The 17,818-nt window shown below is 41.1% G+C and overlaps 1 protein-coding gene across 1 annotated transcript in view; it reads left to right on the top strand.

The window, feature by feature from the left end:
- The window catches only part of syt9a (synaptotagmin IXa), a 34,471-nt gene extending 17,674 nt beyond the window's left edge, over positions 1–16,797 (top strand). Inside the window, exons 4-7 of the mRNA XM_070968343.1 lie at positions 12,657–12,777; positions 12,872–13,043; positions 13,297–13,426; positions 16,078–16,797. Coding sequence (XP_070824444.1) covers positions 12,657–12,777; positions 12,872–13,043; positions 13,297–13,426; positions 16,078–16,146 — 492 coding nt within the window. The 3' untranslated portion in view covers positions 16,147–16,797. The remainder of the gene's footprint in view (positions 1–12,656; positions 12,778–12,871; positions 13,044–13,296; positions 13,427–16,077) is intronic.
- The last annotated feature ends 1,021 nt before the right edge of the window (positions 16,798–17,818 follow it).

Here is a 17,818-nt window from a genome sequence, read left to right as displayed (position 1 = left end):
TGACCGCAAGTCCTTTTGGTAGCTGCAAATTACAGCAGCACATTTTTAGATACTATTCATCATTACCATTCTTCATTCAGAATGAAGAAAGATTTAGGTTACTTTTCAGAAGATGTCTTATAGAAATAACTGGCTTCAGTCATCTGTCTTGTTTAAATCCAATTTGTTTAGGTGTAGGTGTGTATAAATGAGCCTGATTTCCATAAGAGAAGTTTCAGGTACACACTGGTATCATTAAATATACAAATGGAAAGTTATTTATATTATTTCTGCTGTATGTAAAGTGTCCAGCTCATTCAAGTACTAATAAAGTAAGTGCTGAACCAATAGAAGACTGTAATGAAAATGTGAAAGGTCTGAATACTGTGAAACTGTTTTGCATATTCAGAAGTAACATTTTAAATTAATGCTTAGAACACAAACGGAGAACCAGAATACAGGCTTGTAGGTCATGTGGTTATCACATGATGGTCTTTGTTAAACAGAAAACCTTCATATTTAAAAAGTCATGTCACATTTTAGACAATTTTAGAAAGACAACTACACAAAGAACAAAAGTACACAATTAGACCTATGACAATCATGCATTCAGTCTGGCCTATAACTAGATAAAGTCATCTCTTTGTTTGAGATAGTATGTCTCAGAGCATTTAGGAAATTAAATCCAGCTCACAGGTCTTCCCAATTCAATTCAATATTCCTTTATTAGTCCCACGAGGGGAAATTCCAATATACAGCAGCAACAATAAAGTGTATAAAGTATTAGAACAAGTGCAATGCATGAGTGGGATAAAAGAATTACGTCCTCCTAAGAAATTGTAGATAGTATTTACAGATTGTTATGCACTGATTATTGCACATTATTGCATTATTGCGCAGGTTGTTGCACAGAGTGTAAACATATTATTGCACTGATTACTTGGAGCAGTTTCTGTTGTGCAGTCTGATGGCTGCAGGAAGGAATGACCTGCGATACCTCTCCTTCACACACTTTGGATGTAGCATCCTGTCACTGATGGAGCTCCTCAGTGCAGTGAGTGTGTGTTGGAGGGGGTGGGAGTCATTGTCTGTCATGGAGGACAGCTTGGCTGTCATTCTCCTCTCCCCCACCTCCTTCCCAAAGGAGGGAGATGACATATTGATCTGGGGTCAGCGCATGGGAGCTAAAGAGTACAGACTTTTTTTAATGCCGTATGAGAAACGTTAAGGCAACTTGGTGTGACTTTTATTTAAGATTATTTAATTGTGTCATTATAGGAAGAGGAGTGTTTGAGCAAACTTTTGTGACCTATAAGTATTTCCAGAATCATGATTCCTGTCAGAGCTCACTGTCTTCTTGTTTTATGTCTAAACACCAGGTGACCTCCAAGCAGGCTCCAGCAGCAGAAGAGATGGCTGTGCCTCCTTTTAATCTGTCCTCCAAGGTTTTTGATGATGCTGCTGCTGAAGATGATGGACCAAAGGTAATGGAAAGAATGAATGTGGTTGAGTTCTTCACAGAGTGCACTAATAACTTGACAGACTAGTTTCACACACACAAGGTTCAGATCATGTCTTAATGGGGCCCTGTCAGGTACTCTTCATACAAAAGGGTTTTCCAACTTTTCTCTTCCACACACACCAAGTTTCAGGTCATGTCCTTATGGGGCCCTCCGTATGGACCCCTCTATAAGTGATTGTTAACATACAGGACAACACTTCTCAGCATCCAAACTAAAGTATTTACAATAACCATAATGCACTTTCTGAGCTGCTGCATGATGAAGAAAATATTTTGAAGTGAGATCCCTTTTTAGGCCTCTTTTTAGATGTTAAGATAGGGAGACTTCCAAGACTGACACCTCATGGGGCCCTGGATTCTAATATCTTTGTGACCTATAAGTATTTCCAGAATCATGATTCCTGTCAGAGCTCACTGTCTTCTTGTTTTATGTCTAAACACCAGGTGACCTCCAAGCAGGCTCCAGCAGCAGTAGAGATGGCTGTGCCTCCTGTTGATCTGTCCTCCAAGGTTTTTGATGATGATGCTGCTGCTGAAGATGATGGACCAAAGGTAATGGAAAGAATGAATGTGGTTGAGTTCTTCACAGAGTGCACTAATAACTTGACAGACTAGTTTCACACACGCAAGGTTCAGATCATGTCTTAATGGGGCCCTGTCAGGTACTCTTCATACAAAAGGGTTTTCCAACTTTTCTCTTCCACACACACCAAGTTTCAGGTCATGTCCTTATGGGGCCCTCCGTATGGACCCCTCTATAAGTGATTGTTAATATATAGGACAACACTTCTCAGCATCCAAACTAAAGTATTTACAATAACCATAATGCACTTTCTGAGCTGCTGCATGATGAAGAAAATATTTTGAAGTGAGATCCCCTTTTAGGCCTCTTTTTAGATGTTAAGATAGGGAGACTGTCAAGACTGACACCTCATGGGGCCCTAGATTTTAATATCTTTGTGACCTATGAGTATATCCAGAATCATGATTCCTGTCAGAGCTCACTGTCTTCTTGTTTTATGTCTAAACACCAGGTGACCTCCAAGCAGGCTCCAGCAGCAGAAGAGATGGCTGTGCCTCCTGTTGATCTGTCCTCCAAGGTTTTTTATGATGATGATGCTGAAGATGATGTACCAAAGGTAATGGAAAGAATGAATGTGGTTGAGTTCTTCACAGAGTGCACTAATAACTTGACAGACTAGATTCTATTTGATGTCCATTTAGCTAACTGGTTTCACACACGCAAGGTTCAGATCATGTCTTAATGGGGCCCTGTCAGGTACTCTTCATACAAAAGGGTTTTCCAACTTTTCTCTTCCACACACACCAAGTTTCAGGTCATGTCCTTATGGGGCCCTCCGTATGGACCCCTCTATAAGTGATTGTTAACATACAGGACAACACTTCTCAGCATCCAAACTAAAGTATTTACAATAACCATAATGCACTTTCTGAGCTGCTGCATGATGAAGAAAATATTTTGAAGTGAGATCCCTTTTTAGGCCTCTTTTTAGATGTTAAGATAGGGAGACTTCCAAGACTGACACCTCATGGGGCCCTAGATTCTAATATCTTTGTGACCTATAAGTATTTCCAGAATCATGATTCCTGTCAGAGCTCACTGTCTTCTTGTTTTATGTCTAAACACCAGGTGACCTCCAAGCAGGCTCCAGCAGCAGAAGAGATGGCTGTGCCTCCTGTTGATCTGTCCTCCAAGGTTTTTGATGATGATGCTGCTGCTGAAGATGATGTACCAAAGGTAATGGAAAGAATGAATGTGGTTGAGTTCTTCACAGAGTGCACTAATAATTTGACAGACTAGATTCTATTTGATGTCCATTTAGCTAACTGGTTTCACACACGCAAGGTTCAGATCATGTCTTAATGGGGCCCTGTTAGGTACTCTTCATACAAAAGGGTTTTCCAACTTTTCTCTTCCACACACACCAAGTTTCAGTTCATGTCCTTATGGGGCCCTCCGTATGGACCCCTCTATAAGTGATTGTTAACATACAGGACAACACTTCTCAGCATCCAAACTAAAGTATTTACAATAACCATAATGCACTTTCTGAGCTGCTGCATGATGAAGAAAATATTTTGAAGTGAGATCCCTTTTTAGGCCTCTTTTTAGATGTTAAGATAGGGAGACCTCCAAGACTGACACCTCATGGGGCCCTAGATTCTAATATCTTTGTGACGTGTAAGTATATCCAGAATCATGATTCCTGTCAGAGCTCACTGTCTTCTTGTTTTATGTCTAAACACCAGGTGACCTCCAAGCAGGCTCCAGCAGCAGTAGAGATGGCTGTGCCTCCTGTTGATCTGTCCTCCAAGGTTTTTGATGATGATGAGGCTGCTGAAGATGATGGACCAAAGGTAATGGAAAGAATGAATGTGGTTGAGTTCTTCACAGAGTGCACTAATAACTTGACAGACTAGTTTCACACACGCAAGGTTCAGATCATGTCTTAATGGGGCCCTGTCAGGTACTCTTCATACAAAAGGGTTTTCCAACTTTTCTCTTCCACACACACCAAGTTTCAGTTCATGTCCTTATGGGGCCCTCCGTATGGACCCCTCTATAAGTGATTGTTAACATACAGGACAACAGTTCTCAGCATCCAAACTAAAGTATTTACAATAACCATAATGCACTTTCTGAGCTGCTGCATGATGAAGAAAATATTTTGAAGTGAGATCCCCTTTTAGGCCAAGTCAACCAAGTCAGTACTTGTACCAATGGAATCAATCTGATTTTTTCCAGTTGTAGTTACAAGTTAAAGTTCTTACAACTCTGTAACTTGTCCTTTTTATGCCCATTCAGGTAAGTCCACGGAAGAAGGACTGTCAGCACTGCATCACTGTAGAACCTCAAGTTCTGAAGAGTCGAGACTGGATGGCAGTGAAGTACTTTGCTATTATGTTATTATGTTGTGTTTTTATCAACACAAGTAGCTGTTGGACTGCTTTCCTGTTGTCAAAGCTCACTGTAATAATCAGCATTTGAGTCATGTTCAGCAGGTGATTGCTTTTTGGTTATCACTGCCCTCCCTAATTTGAGGAGAGGAGATGCAGGATGTAAACCTGTGATGCAGCCTTGCATGTTTTTGTTAATAAAAAATTACAGAAACAACTGATATTGTCGTGGAATGTGAAGGCCGAATGCACTCAAATTCAGCTGTCCAATTGTTTCAGGAAAAATCTGCAGGAGTCAGAAGTCTGAGGAGCAAAATACTTTGTTGTTGACAGTGAAGGGGAACACGCTCAGAAACACACACAGTGCAATCCTGATGAACTCCAACTTACAATGGTCTGCACTCGGTCTTTCATACTGTTCACCACACGAAGAAGAAGCGGCTGCCAAGGCACCTGCAAGGTCTCTGCTGATAAGGATTCCTTATGAGATTAGTTGATTTCATGATTTCTCCACTTCTGCTACAGTGTCATGCTCGGCACATCAGCTGTTATTACGATATCACTCTCAGCAAGTCAGCTGCTATCACAAGATCACATCATAACAACATCATACTCAACAAATCAACTACTTTCAACTACCATTGGTTACAATATTTTCTCCAGTTATCACATATCATCACATATCTGTTAGAAAAAATTATACTACATCTAGATGGAGAGTATGCATAGAGGTCTGGTGAAGGGTGGTGATTTAGACTGTTGTACATCCAGCATCTTAATGACGCCCACTTTATTTTATTAGTTGAATGTGTTCATCCTCCTCGTGGATGATTGCTGCCACTTGTCACTTGAAGGTGGCTTTGAGTTCATCTTTTCATCGCAGAATGGTATTTTTCCTCAAGGAGGAGGCGTTTTTCTTCCTCCACCCATTGAAATTTCTCCACAGCAAGTTGTTGGGTACGAAAGCACATTCTTTTTGCCTCTTCACGTGAGAAGTATTTTCGACATTGATCGGTAAGGAAAGCAGCCTGTTCAGGCGTTTTGTCAAACAGGTGGAGCCTGAACTCAGCCAAAGGTAGGGAGAGCAAAGAATCTGGTACAGGGATGTCATGATTGGAGGCTCCAGCTTAACTGGTCACAGCCTCTCCTTCATCAGTGTTGGTGTTACTACTCTTGTGGCTGTAATAGCAATGACATCAACCTTGGTGACTGGGTTTGAAGCATGGTTGACGTACTAGCATAGGAGTGCACAGTAATGTTATTGGTGAAGGCGTTGTCTGGTCTCCTTCCTCCAGTCTTCTGGGTAGTCACTGGCATCGGGCTGTCCATTGGTCTTGATGGGGGTTGAGGATACCTCGGGTGGCTCATCCACTTCCCTCGGAGCCTCGAAGTGGAACTTCAGTTGTCATCTGCGTTTGCCAGTGGGATGGATAAGGTGGAGGAGGGCGTATGGAACCACTTGGCGTCTGCAGGTCATACTGCCAGTCAACTCTTGGACAGTCAGACATGTCTGTCTTTCGCAGAGTGATATGGAGAGACTAGTGGACACACAAGCCCTACCTTATGACAAAAGACCCATGTATTTTTTTACTTTGCGTTAAGAAGTACAGCCACTTCCCTACTAGAGACATGCTTGTGTCAGTACACACATATGCACACTGACCTTTCCTAAAGCTTTCATCTTCTGCATATATGTACTTCTGGCTATAGTCTTTTGATGTCTCTTCCACTCCACTCCACTCCACAACATATGTGTGCTAAATAGCATAAGTGACCTTTAACACAGTGAAACTTCATGTTGTGTGATTTTACTGCTAAGCGGTAGTTGGTCAGGAGTTTCAGGAGTTACTAAATCATAATTATATTCTAAAGTACGTCAAATACATACTGCTTTGATGCCTTGAGAAAGATTACAGCTTTTCTCTGTCCATGCTGTTGTTTCTATAGATTCAATCTGAATCTCCAAGGGTAATGGTGGTAATGGAAAATCTTTAGAATGAACAGAAATGTTTAAATATTGTACATGTGTTCATGATCGTGTTGCCAGTATTGGCCCAAATGCTAACACATCTAATAGTCTTTGCAAATCCTTATGATATTCCTGTGATTTGTGTTTACCTCTTCATTTTCTACATGATTTCCTCCCCATTTTTAATTTAGGTATGTGTTGTAATCAGAGTTTGCCATGCTTTCATATGTGTGTGCCATGCCATCTGGTCCTAATATCAGTGTTTGATTGTAGTGAGCTGATCTGACATATGTGAGTGTAATTGTTTTATTCAGTGGTATCCTCCCGAAGATGGCTACCATTGAGCCTACAGCCAAAGTGCGTTCTGTGGTCTGCTTTTGTTCTGTTTTACTTCTCATAGGTTGATCTTTTATGGGTGAATCTTTTATAATAGAGATTGATCGGCTTACGCCTAAAGTTAGCATAACCAAAGCTCTCCATTTAGTCATCTGTAGACTTGACCCATTCTCCTGTTTGCCAATCAAAAACTAAGTGAGTCACATTCTGGTGGGAATGCTTGTGCTGATATTCCTTCTCCTGCACCGAGTGTAGATCTGCTTTCATCACCTCCTCCTATACAGTCTTCAGGAGACTGTCTAATTTTCAGATGGGAGGCGTCGCCGTCCCTTTCTGCTCGGTTTGGATCTCTGGCTCTGCAGCAGAGATCTAGATGAAACCAAATTCTCTTGCCCTCTACTTTCAGAGTAGTTGGGGTAGATAGGATAACCTTAAAGGGTCCCTCTCCTCTGGTGGATGTAGCGACACGTTTTGCAGCTTGATCTGCTAAGTTGTTACCCTTAGCGATCAAAGTGTTTGTAGTCTGGTGAGCTGCACATTTTATTATGGCTAGCGCTTTGGATAGTGTAGTGCTTCTAAGAGAGCTGAGATGGCTTGGCCATAAGTTACTGGTGTGCCATCTGCTCTTAGGAACCTTCTTAGCTTCCAAATGATGCCATGAATGTGACAAACTGCATATGCATATTGTGGGTCTGTATTATAAACATTCAAAGTTTTTCCTGCCGCCAGGCAACAAGCTGCAGTGATTTCTGCAAGCTGTGCAGAACAAGGTTGAGCACATTTCATGATTTGCACCTCAGTAAAGGTGTCATTCAGATGCAGTTGTATTACAGCATAACCAGCATGGTTTCATGCAGCATCCCAACAGGAACCGTCCACAAAATAGGTAAGTTGTGCTGGTATAGGCTGATTATATAAATCTTGTAGTGGCTGTTTTTTTTGTTTGTTTGTTTGTTTAGTTTAGTTTTTTTTTTTCAACGCCCATCCGTGTGGCAGGATTAATTGTGGTGCATTGCTGAACAGTGAGCTCTGGGGCTGGGAGGATAGCCTGTTCTTCAAGCTTGTATCAATACAAATCAGGGGCTTGTGATCAATGCATGTAGCTGATGTGACATATACAAAATGGTTGAATGCCCCATTGTAATGGCTGGTGCTTTTTGGAAGGCAAATGTAGCCCAGGCTCTAAATGACATCCCTTTAATATTGTAATTGTCCCTTTTGAAATTATTCATTTTAATTGGGAGATAAGCTATTCATTGAATAATCATTAAAATACCTTAAACCCATTAAAGTGTTAAAATATGACAAAACGTTTGCACACAAGCAATTTTGCACTTTCCAAGTGGCTGTAAAGGCTCCATTAGACAAGCTCCCAAACTAGCCAATCAGTGGCACCCGTGAGCCCAGGTGATCAGCCTTTTCGTTCTGCTGTGTGACCCTACTTCCGGTTTACGGACGCGTGTCGCGTTAGCTGCCTCGTGCGCTGTCCCATAGATAAAGAGATAATGTCATCCGCTGAAGCAGCGTGAAAGACTAAATGATAGTTGCTGATCTGGCGAGGTGAAATGCTGTAAGCTCATTCTTAGATTCATACTCAGCGGTGAGTGAAAACGCTATTTAACCTGTTTGATTGTAAAGCAGCTGATATTCATGTTAATTGGTGCAGATAGCAGTGAAAAGGTGCTAATGGTGCTAGCTACCTGAGACTGTGTTTTGTGATGCTAATGGGATATTAGCTCAGGCTTAGCCACTCAGCTGGCATGTGTTAACTAATGAGATACTGATTATTTTGATTGTTGTTTACAAAGGGAGATGTTATTTTCCTAAACTGTGTTTGCTACAGATGTTGTAAAAAAAAATATATATATATATATATTGATGAGACTATTTGATTGTTTATTTCCTGTTTCTGGTAATTAAAGAAGTTAATATTTAGTGCAGTCTCACTGTTACCGGTGCAAGGAGAGACAGCACGTTGCACGTTGAGCCTTAATGCCTCTAAGTTATTGTGAATATTTACTGCATTGAATGCAAAATTTGACCAAAGTAAAAGGGAACTTCGTATTATTTTTGTTTTACTTCTGAAATATGATCTTTTGTTAGTTACTAATGTAACCACAGTGCATTTAATTCTTCAATCTGATTATAAAAAGCATTTTGAATGTATTTATAGTTTTACAATTGAACACTTGAGCTAAAGATATAATTTTGTTGTAAACAAAACTAAACTATGTTGAGAACATGATTTGAACTAATTAATGCTAAGGAGTGAACAGTGACCATGATTTATGTAGACAGTGTATGAATGTAACAAGCCATTTGGATCTCATCTGACCTGCCTATAGGTCAGGTTTTTTGGTGACACATTAAAAAGAGGTCGCAGTCAGCCACGTCTCACCGTCCCGCTGGGCTTGTGCGAGGTTTCTCCAGATCCAGATGCTATTCCTGGATCCCAAGACCCATAGATTCCCAGTGCGAGCTGAGTCGAACCACTGGTATTGAACCTCGAGGGATTTCCTGATACCCCCCTCTCTCACGGACTGTGTGGTAGGACACTGATACACTGATCAGAAAGGGCCCCAACACAAAAAATAAATTTGGGAGCAGAGGTTTTTTTTTTCTTCTGCAGGCTTTATTATTTTAGTTTGTCATGTTCCATACGTTGTTGTTCCAGTTAAATGCTGTATGTTCAACTGTCTGACAAATTTGCAATAATAAGTGGCCACAGAAAATTCACACCGTTGTCGCTTGTATGTCATTTTGCACATTCAAAAATAAGGGCTCTTATGAACTTAAAGTCTTCTGTTACTAGTCCAGGTATTATTATTGACTATCACCTACCTGTGCTCTGTTATCATATTGCGTATATTGTAACAAGGGTTACACAAAGGCAGCTGCCGCCACCCCCTGATAACAAGGAGGAAGGCCTGTTTCAATGTAGCTTAGCTTAATACTATAATTTGCTAGAGGCTGCTTACCAGTGGGAGCTTCTTCCATCAGTACCACACATGCATATCCTGCTATTTCTGCAACATACAAGTGAAAAACATTAGCATAGTTAGGGTCACCAAGTGCTGGAGCCATTTGTTGTATGGCCTGTTTCAGGGATTCAAAGCCTCCTACAGCCTCTGGAGTCCATTGCAATTCAGCTGAACCGTTTGTCTGACCTGCAGCATGGATTAGGCCGCGTAGTGGGGTTGTTTTGATGATCACAGATCACAGATCCAAGGTCAACTGAAACCAGCCATCCGCAAGAATGGTAGCATGTGCCCCATCGTTTGCAGTTTTGGAGCTTTTTGTCACTGCCTCAATTTGTGAGGGTGCAATAGTTTGTTTGTTAACACAAAGCTGTCTGTCCAAGCATTCAACTTGTGACTGACAAATTGCAATGTGTCTTACTTTATGCCCCCCTTTTTCCAACACCACCAGAACCGAGACTGAGTTGTGTGTACACTGCGCTTTGGGGGTGCTACAAACTAGTAGATCATCCATATAATGTAATACAGTGCTCATGAGTTCTAAGTGTTGTAGATCATAATACTCTATTGAATATTGACAGACTTTGAACATAGCCTTATGTGAGACACGTGAAAGTATACTGCTGTCCCTGATATGTGAAAGTAAACTGATACTGTAAGTCTGGATGTAGTGGCACACTAAAAAATGACTGTGCTGACCTTACTAACCCTGCATCTGTTTAACTTTGTGACCATAATCTATCTGGTATTTGACTTAGTGGCACGCTGTGTTCTTTTGAGAGTGGCAGTAGAGTTGGGGGATCTCTGACGTAACAGTATGTTTGCAGAGAAATGTTCAGATATTGTCCATCAGAGGAGGATTGTACTTGTAGACGCAGGACAACTGCTGCTGCTGCTCCTTGTGGACCAACATACAGGTCTTGACACACTGCAGAGAATATTTTGCTGGTAATCAGTTCTGTCCAACATTCTTTGTAGTCAGTATGTTGCAGCTTCTTATCTAACATCAGAGCACAATGCAATGGCAGCTGTAGTTCTTGTGCAGAGGGCTGCTCTTTCTGTATCCAGGCCTTCGTGCAGCCTGTGTCAGAGTCACATTAGATGAGCATGGAGGAAGCAGTGCTGTCTCTGTTGGAGTGGAGGACTCAACTTTCTGCTCTGCCGTCTCCTTTTCTCTTCTGATAAAGCAGGCGTCTGCTTCATATACAGCAGGTGTTGTTAGGCTGCTTCTCTGAACCAGCTGAGCACTTTTCTCTCTCTGGCACTTTTCCCCTCTGCTGTTGATTGTGTCTTTTGCCTTGTAGTGTTTGATGTTAACTTTCCATTTCTCTCCATCTAGTTTTTGGTCCCTGCTAAGGTAGAAAGACTTGACATATCTGTGTGTGTGTGGAAGTGGATCCCCCCAAGTAACAAATGCTAGAAACGTGTCCCATAAGTGACCAAAAAAACTAGCGTAGAAAAAATATTTTAGAATATGGCTAATCTAAAGTGACTGAAAATTTTGTTATTTTTTTTTAAGCTTGCCTGATTTTTTACAGAGGTCTGGGACCACTGGAAAGGGTGGGCCCCACAATTGGGTAAAAAACGTGGGGCCCCAAAAAGGGACAAATACGAGTATGTGTGTGTGTGTGTGTGTGTGTGTGTGTGTGTGTGTGTGTGTCATGTGTCGTGTGAATGAGAGCAAAAGACATCGCCATCATTTTTAAATCCAGACCTATTTTCATAATAAAATTACAGTTCAATTAAACTTCTTCTTACTTGGACTGATGTTGTGTGTAGGTGTTTATATGATTCATATTATTGCGATGTATCTCATACTATGCAAAAGGTACTACATATACTTATATTCATAAAATCTTTTTTCATGATTACTTTTCATATAACAAAGTTCTGTCAACTAAAATCAGTCACCCAACAGTGTCTAAATGTGTGAGACACTAAAGACTTGCTGCAAAAATGAAATGCCATAAGTCATTAATTGCTCCTGCTAGCAGAGAGCCAATAGACCTGTCCTTCTTAATTAGTGGAAAGCAATTACATTTCTGTCTCTTCCCTTCCTACAAGGTGTGCTGGCTAAGTGATCAAGCATAGTTAGCACCTAGCACGCATTGCACTTTGGCTAACAAACAGTTGGCTATACAGTACAGCTCAAGCAGACCAAGTTGCAAAGTGCGTGTTAAACATGCATCTTTGTAGCATACAAAAGGGAATATTTTGCATATAAAAGCTTGCTTGACATTGGCCATGAAAAGGTTCCCACTTGTTCGTTGTAGTTCAGGATTTTCAGAACAATGAAAGGCTCATTTCAATCTAGTTTAATCTCCCAATGTATTTGAGAAATTATCTCATTATCTCAATCACAGTTAATGGAGGAGCTCTAGAAAATCAATGTACCACCGCAGACTCGTAGTTCTCAGGTTTTATGTTCACGAATAAACCTCCTGGGTTTCCCTTTACAAGCGACTACCCTGAAAGATAACAGCAACCAGACAACACACCAATACTCTCTTCCCGACATCCCAGTTTATCAGCTAGAGATTCTACTGTAGTTTTGTCCTCAACAGACGCGTTTGTGTGCTTTCCTGGTTCTCACATCTTTACTGGAGCTATTTTAAGAGCAAGTGATAAGTGAGCTTCTGCCTCCCTGCAGCAGAACAGAAGTCTCCATGTGGGGTGAAACGTGGGAGGCTTTTATTAGAGTGATGTGACAGAGGAGAGTATTCATTAATAGAAAGATGTTTGAACTCTGTAACCAAATGTCAGGCAACCATGCCCTTGTTCTCCACCTTCGGCTGGCGTACAGTAATGAGAGCACCAGTGCTAGAAATAATCTCATTATTATGATTTATAGAGTGACTGTCAAGTTGCTTTTACCAATATAGACACAATATTAGTATTGTATTATCAGGATAAAGCATATGGCAGAGTAAATGTGTCTTGTATTGTCTTTCAGGATAACGTGGACCTCGGCGACCTCATGTTTTCACTCTGCTACTTGCCCACTGCGGGCAGGCTGACCATCACCATGATAAAGGCTCGTAATCTCAAGGCCATGGATATCACTGGTGCATCTGGTAATTAAAAACTGACTGACTAACTGCAGTTTCACTGGCATGTATCCTGAATGAAAATGAATGTCGTGCCTTTCCTTTTCCCTGACTTTCATAGATCCATACGTGAAGGTTTCACTAATGTGTGAAGGTCGCAGACTGAAGAAGAGGAAGACATCGACGAAGAGGAACACTCTGAATCCAGTCTATAATGAGGCCATTGTCTTTGATGTCCCTCCAGAAAATATAGAGCAGATCAGCCTTTTGATTGCAGTGATGGACTATGACCGGTCAGGAGCTTTTACACAGCTTTCCATAAGTTATACAATATTTTCAACCTCTTTTGCATGAATTCTTCTGCTGCAGGATAAAATACTTTCAAAGCACACTTTAACGATTCTCGAAACTTTGACTTTGTTTCTTTCACATAGATAGTTTGGCTGTTTCGCTTTATTGTCACACACAGACGTAATGCATCATTATTTTTGGGAGCAGTGTCGGTCGTGATCACATTATTTCTCTCTCTCTCTCCTGCACCTACAGTGTGGGCCATAATGAGGTCATTGGTGTGTGTCGAGTTGGCAACGATGCAGACAGCCTCGGTCGAGACCACTGGAGTGAAATGCTCACATATCCTCGAAAACCTGTCGCCCACTGGCATCCTCTCGTTGAGGTGACTTTACTGTCACGGGTGTGATGTGTTTCGTGTTCACAGGAGGATACACACTTTTGTTCTTGTTAAACAGAATTTGCTGCCAACACTGTCAAATCTATTATGTAGCTGTTACATGGCCAGGATTTGGACCTCAGCCAGGAAAATTAGAACAAAGGGTTTGTAACAATGAATGAAGTACTGTAGCTCAGGAGGCAGAGCGGGTCTTCCACTATAGAGGTCAGAGTTCAATCCCTGGCCCCTGCAGCCTGTATGTACTGTAGAAGTATCATTGGGCAAGATACTGAAGCCCAAATTGTTCTTGAGGCTGTGCCATCAGTGTGTGAGCGCATGAATGCCTACTATATATAAATACAGTCCATTTACCAGAAGCTGTGCAGAATATAAAAAATGAGTTAGCATTTGCAAATCCCTTTTTTACAGAGACAATATATTTAATGTTTGACCTCATCAGCTTCATTGATTTTTGTAAATTTGTGCTTGTTCTGAATTTGATGGGAGCAACATGTTTCAAAGTTGGGACAGCAGCAACTAAAGACCGGGAAAGTAGTGGAATGCTCCAAAAACACCTGTTTGGAACATTCCACAGGTAAACAGGTTCATTGGTAACAGGTGAAAGCATCATGAGGGGCATCATCGAAAGGGTCAGTCATTCACACTATGATGAATGTGGGTCATGGTAGCACTAACAGAAAGTAAATGGACTGTATTTATAGAGCGCTTTTCTAGTCTGACGACCAATCAAAGCACTTGTACATTACAAGTCCGCATTCTCACACGCACGCACGCATGCACGCACGCACGCACGCACGCACGCACGCACGCGCGCGCGCACACACACACACACACACACGGTGGCTCATGACAAGCATTAACCATTGAAACACCCATTGCACAGACTAAAGCTTCAGTATCTTACCCAAGATGAGGCCAGGGATCGAATCACCAACCTTCTGATAAGTGGACGACCTACCTCCTGACGATCTACAGCCACTTGGTAAGACTTCAGTTGTGGACGTATGAATATGGTGCCACAGGCAACAATTTTAACACATTGCATGGGAGAAATTGAGGGTAAAGGAAAAAGATACTAAAAGACAAAATAAATGGATTTCGGACATTTATGTTCAATCTATTATATCAAAAAATAATAGTAAGTATGCTCAACATAAAAGATTTTATAGCAATGAATAAATAAATAAATCTTGCCAAGGCTGGAGAGGACTGCTGGATAAAAAAACATGTTAATGAATTAGTGATTAAGATTATCGCTGCCCAGTCATTAAGGCACAGTGAGCTCATTAGTATTCAGTGATACAGAAGTGTGTTGTTACAGTGAAGCTGTGAAAAGATTTTTGGTCAGCGGCAATGAGAATATAGCTGTAAGCGACTGAACATCGAAGTAAAAATCTGCCTTTTGATAGAAGCAAGTTGCCAGGACAGCCCAGAAACATTATATATCATCCTCAGTGACAAGAAGGTGGTTCCCTCCAAAACATCCACAGAGAAAAGAAAGAAAGCACACGTCTGGATCTAATGGCTGATAACTGTGCTATTTTTGAGACCCCCCCAAAAAAGTTTTAAACCCAGAATTTTTACTTCTAAATTACTAGTCTGACAGGTGCCAATAAAAGACAGAGCCCTTGTCTTAGAGAGTGTGCCAGTTCACTCATCCTCAGTCCTTCTCGTCTTTCTGCTCTTAGATCAGAGTGCAGAGGGAAAGCAGACAAAACTCTGACGTGATTCAGCCCCAGGCATGGGTACATGAGGTTCCAGACGAAAGCCACTCAGCTCTCTGTGTGCACTTCATGTTTTAATAATTGGTAAATAAAATAAATGCTGTTACCCAAACATCTACCCTTGGATTTACTGGTTTACTGAATTGCATATGGGAGGATGAAAGCGAAGAGAGACTATAGAACCGACTTTCTGACAGCAGAGACGAGGAAGTCACACTGAGAAGTTGCTGGATGGTATCTCTGACCTGTGCTCTCAGCCTGAGAAAACAGCTTTATTGTGTGTATCTGTGTGCACATCAAAGGTCTGAAAATACAAAGAGACAGTGAGAGAAAACTGGAAACTGAACTTGTTATGTTTCTTCCAGTCAGAGTATATAGGACTGAAATCTTCATTGGAGCCTCAAGAAACCGCACTTATGATTTCCTTCTTCGCAGTTAATTTTAGTCAAATTTCTGTCTTCACAAACCCTTCATCCTCATGCTACTCCCAAAACTGCAAAGCACTCCAGTCCTAAAATGCTGATAGGTCTATTTACATGTTTGTTTGCCAAGTAAGCCACTTTGTCTGTGAAAGCTTTTATTTTTTTGCTTGCAGTTGCCAAATGAATCAGCCACAGTCGTGCAGTATATTCCAATGCAGCTGAGTGAATACATAAATAAACCAACCTCCCAGAAATCAAAGCTGAAATGAGAGACATTCGCTGTTTGTTTTATTGCCCAATTCATAACTCTGCAGGTGGTGAGTACATTTGGGTGGAGGTTCCAAGATGAAACACTGGGATTTTGAAAATATTGGCTCTGGTTTCATTTAATATGGCTGTTTATAAGAGCGTGTGAGAGAGGACTTTCTTGCACACACATCACACACCTCTAACTGTTGTGACATTCTCTCTGCTTGACTCTCCTTTGCAGTACCAGGGCACCACAGGTAGTAGCCAGGGAGGGTCCTGTAATTCTCTGAAGACGCCTCCTTCTCCGTAGCCTTGAGCAACAATTCACATAAGGGCACCGATCAACCTGAAGCCTCCGCCGTACCTTTGAACAGACGTGCTGCTGAGCGCTGAACACATATGGTCCGAAAAGAAGAGCGATTGTTTCGATAAACTACTGTAGAAAAGAGGGCGACAAACTGTCTCGAGCTCGGCTCAGCTGGATCAGTTGCATGTTGAATGACCGCAAAGATGGATGTTTTCTTTTTCTATAATGTCCCTAAAGAAAAACAACAGGCATATGCAGATATTTGAAGCCTGTGCTATCCCTGGTTTATACAGTAGTTACTGTTTTTTACATGGTCTTGTTACTTGTTTTAATGAGGTGAGTCTGTATTTGCACAATGTACTTACAACCAGTTGAACTGCCATACTGTTTTTAATTTGGTGGTGAATTGGTGCATGAGGTCATGGTTTGGTGGGATATCTTTTTCCTCGTTTGTTTGTTTCCGTTTTAATTTTTGGGAATAAGATGTGTTGTTCTGTCAGTTGATGTGCAGTGACGGTTGATTTCTAAACAAAATATCTGTAAGCAAAATATGTTAAATGTTATCAATAAATATTATTCAGTTAAAAAACTAAAAACTATTGTTGATCTTTGACAGTTTAATGATTGTGTGCATTAAAACTGAATTGTGCAATATTTTTTCTTCATCATCATTTTTATTTGTTTGACTTCATTCTGGGAAATATGAGAAAAAATAAAAAAACACTGCCTGACTTTCCCAGTTCTACATGGCGGAAAACAAGAGAATCTGAGAAAGCTGTCATTTATTTAGCAGCATGTAAATTCTGTTACTGTCTAATATTAGAGTATTCAAAGAACAATGCATAAAAAAGCAGTCAACTACATTTCTGAAAGCATTCTGAAAAAGCCAAGAGCCAATTAGCAGCTACTTCAGAAAAAAATAGAAATACATTATCACAGCACATGTTTGCAATGGTTCTCCTTGCAGTGAGCAATCAATTTAATTTGACATAATCCACTGGATTGGAAGGACTCAAATGTGTTGCTGATAAGTTGGCGAGTTGCTGGTGGTGGTGAGCAGTCGACTGTTCGATTCAAAATGACCCCTCACAGTGATGGATGGGTGCAGCATGTGCTGTGGCTCTGCTTTGCACGTGAACAGTGATTGTGAGTTTGATACGATCTTTTTGCATCCAGGAGTTCGTCTGACTCACTGGGTGAGCAGGTAGTAGTCACCAGGAACTTAACTGCTCTATTTTAATGCCCCCCTACAGTTGCCTTCATACTCATTTCTCGTTTTATTTTCATGAACTGCTCACACTCAGCACTTCTCTCCACTGTGCCTATAGTGACGTTACATTTGGGCTTCTGTTGTTCTATTTGCCTTGTGTGATGGTGAGAGGGCCTGATGGTGAGTGAAAGTTACAACAAAATGTCTTTCATTTGTTGTCACATGCACAGACTGTCCTTCAGGCTACAAACAGTGCAGCGTATGCTCTCTTAATGGAACATTCAAAGGTGCAGCGCGCACAATCCTCAGAGTAATTGTATTTTCAAAACAACCAAAAAGGACGAGACCTTCAGATTCTGAAAGCCATTTGCCATTTACACTGCCTTTTCATGACAATATTACAGTCATTCAAACAAATGTGTTCTGTGCTTTCACATTGTGGAAGACAGCTTGATGTAAAACAAT

The sequence above is a fragment of the Chaetodon trifascialis genome, chromosome 1 (genome assembly GCF_039877785.1).
Source record: "Chaetodon trifascialis isolate fChaTrf1 chromosome 1, fChaTrf1.hap1, whole genome shotgun sequence".
NCBI classification, from domain to species: Eukaryota; Metazoa; Chordata; class Actinopteri; order Chaetodontiformes; family Chaetodontidae; genus Chaetodon; species Chaetodon trifascialis.
The sequence above is the reverse complement of the archived record's forward strand: the minus strand, read 5'-3'. Positions and strand labels throughout refer to the sequence as shown.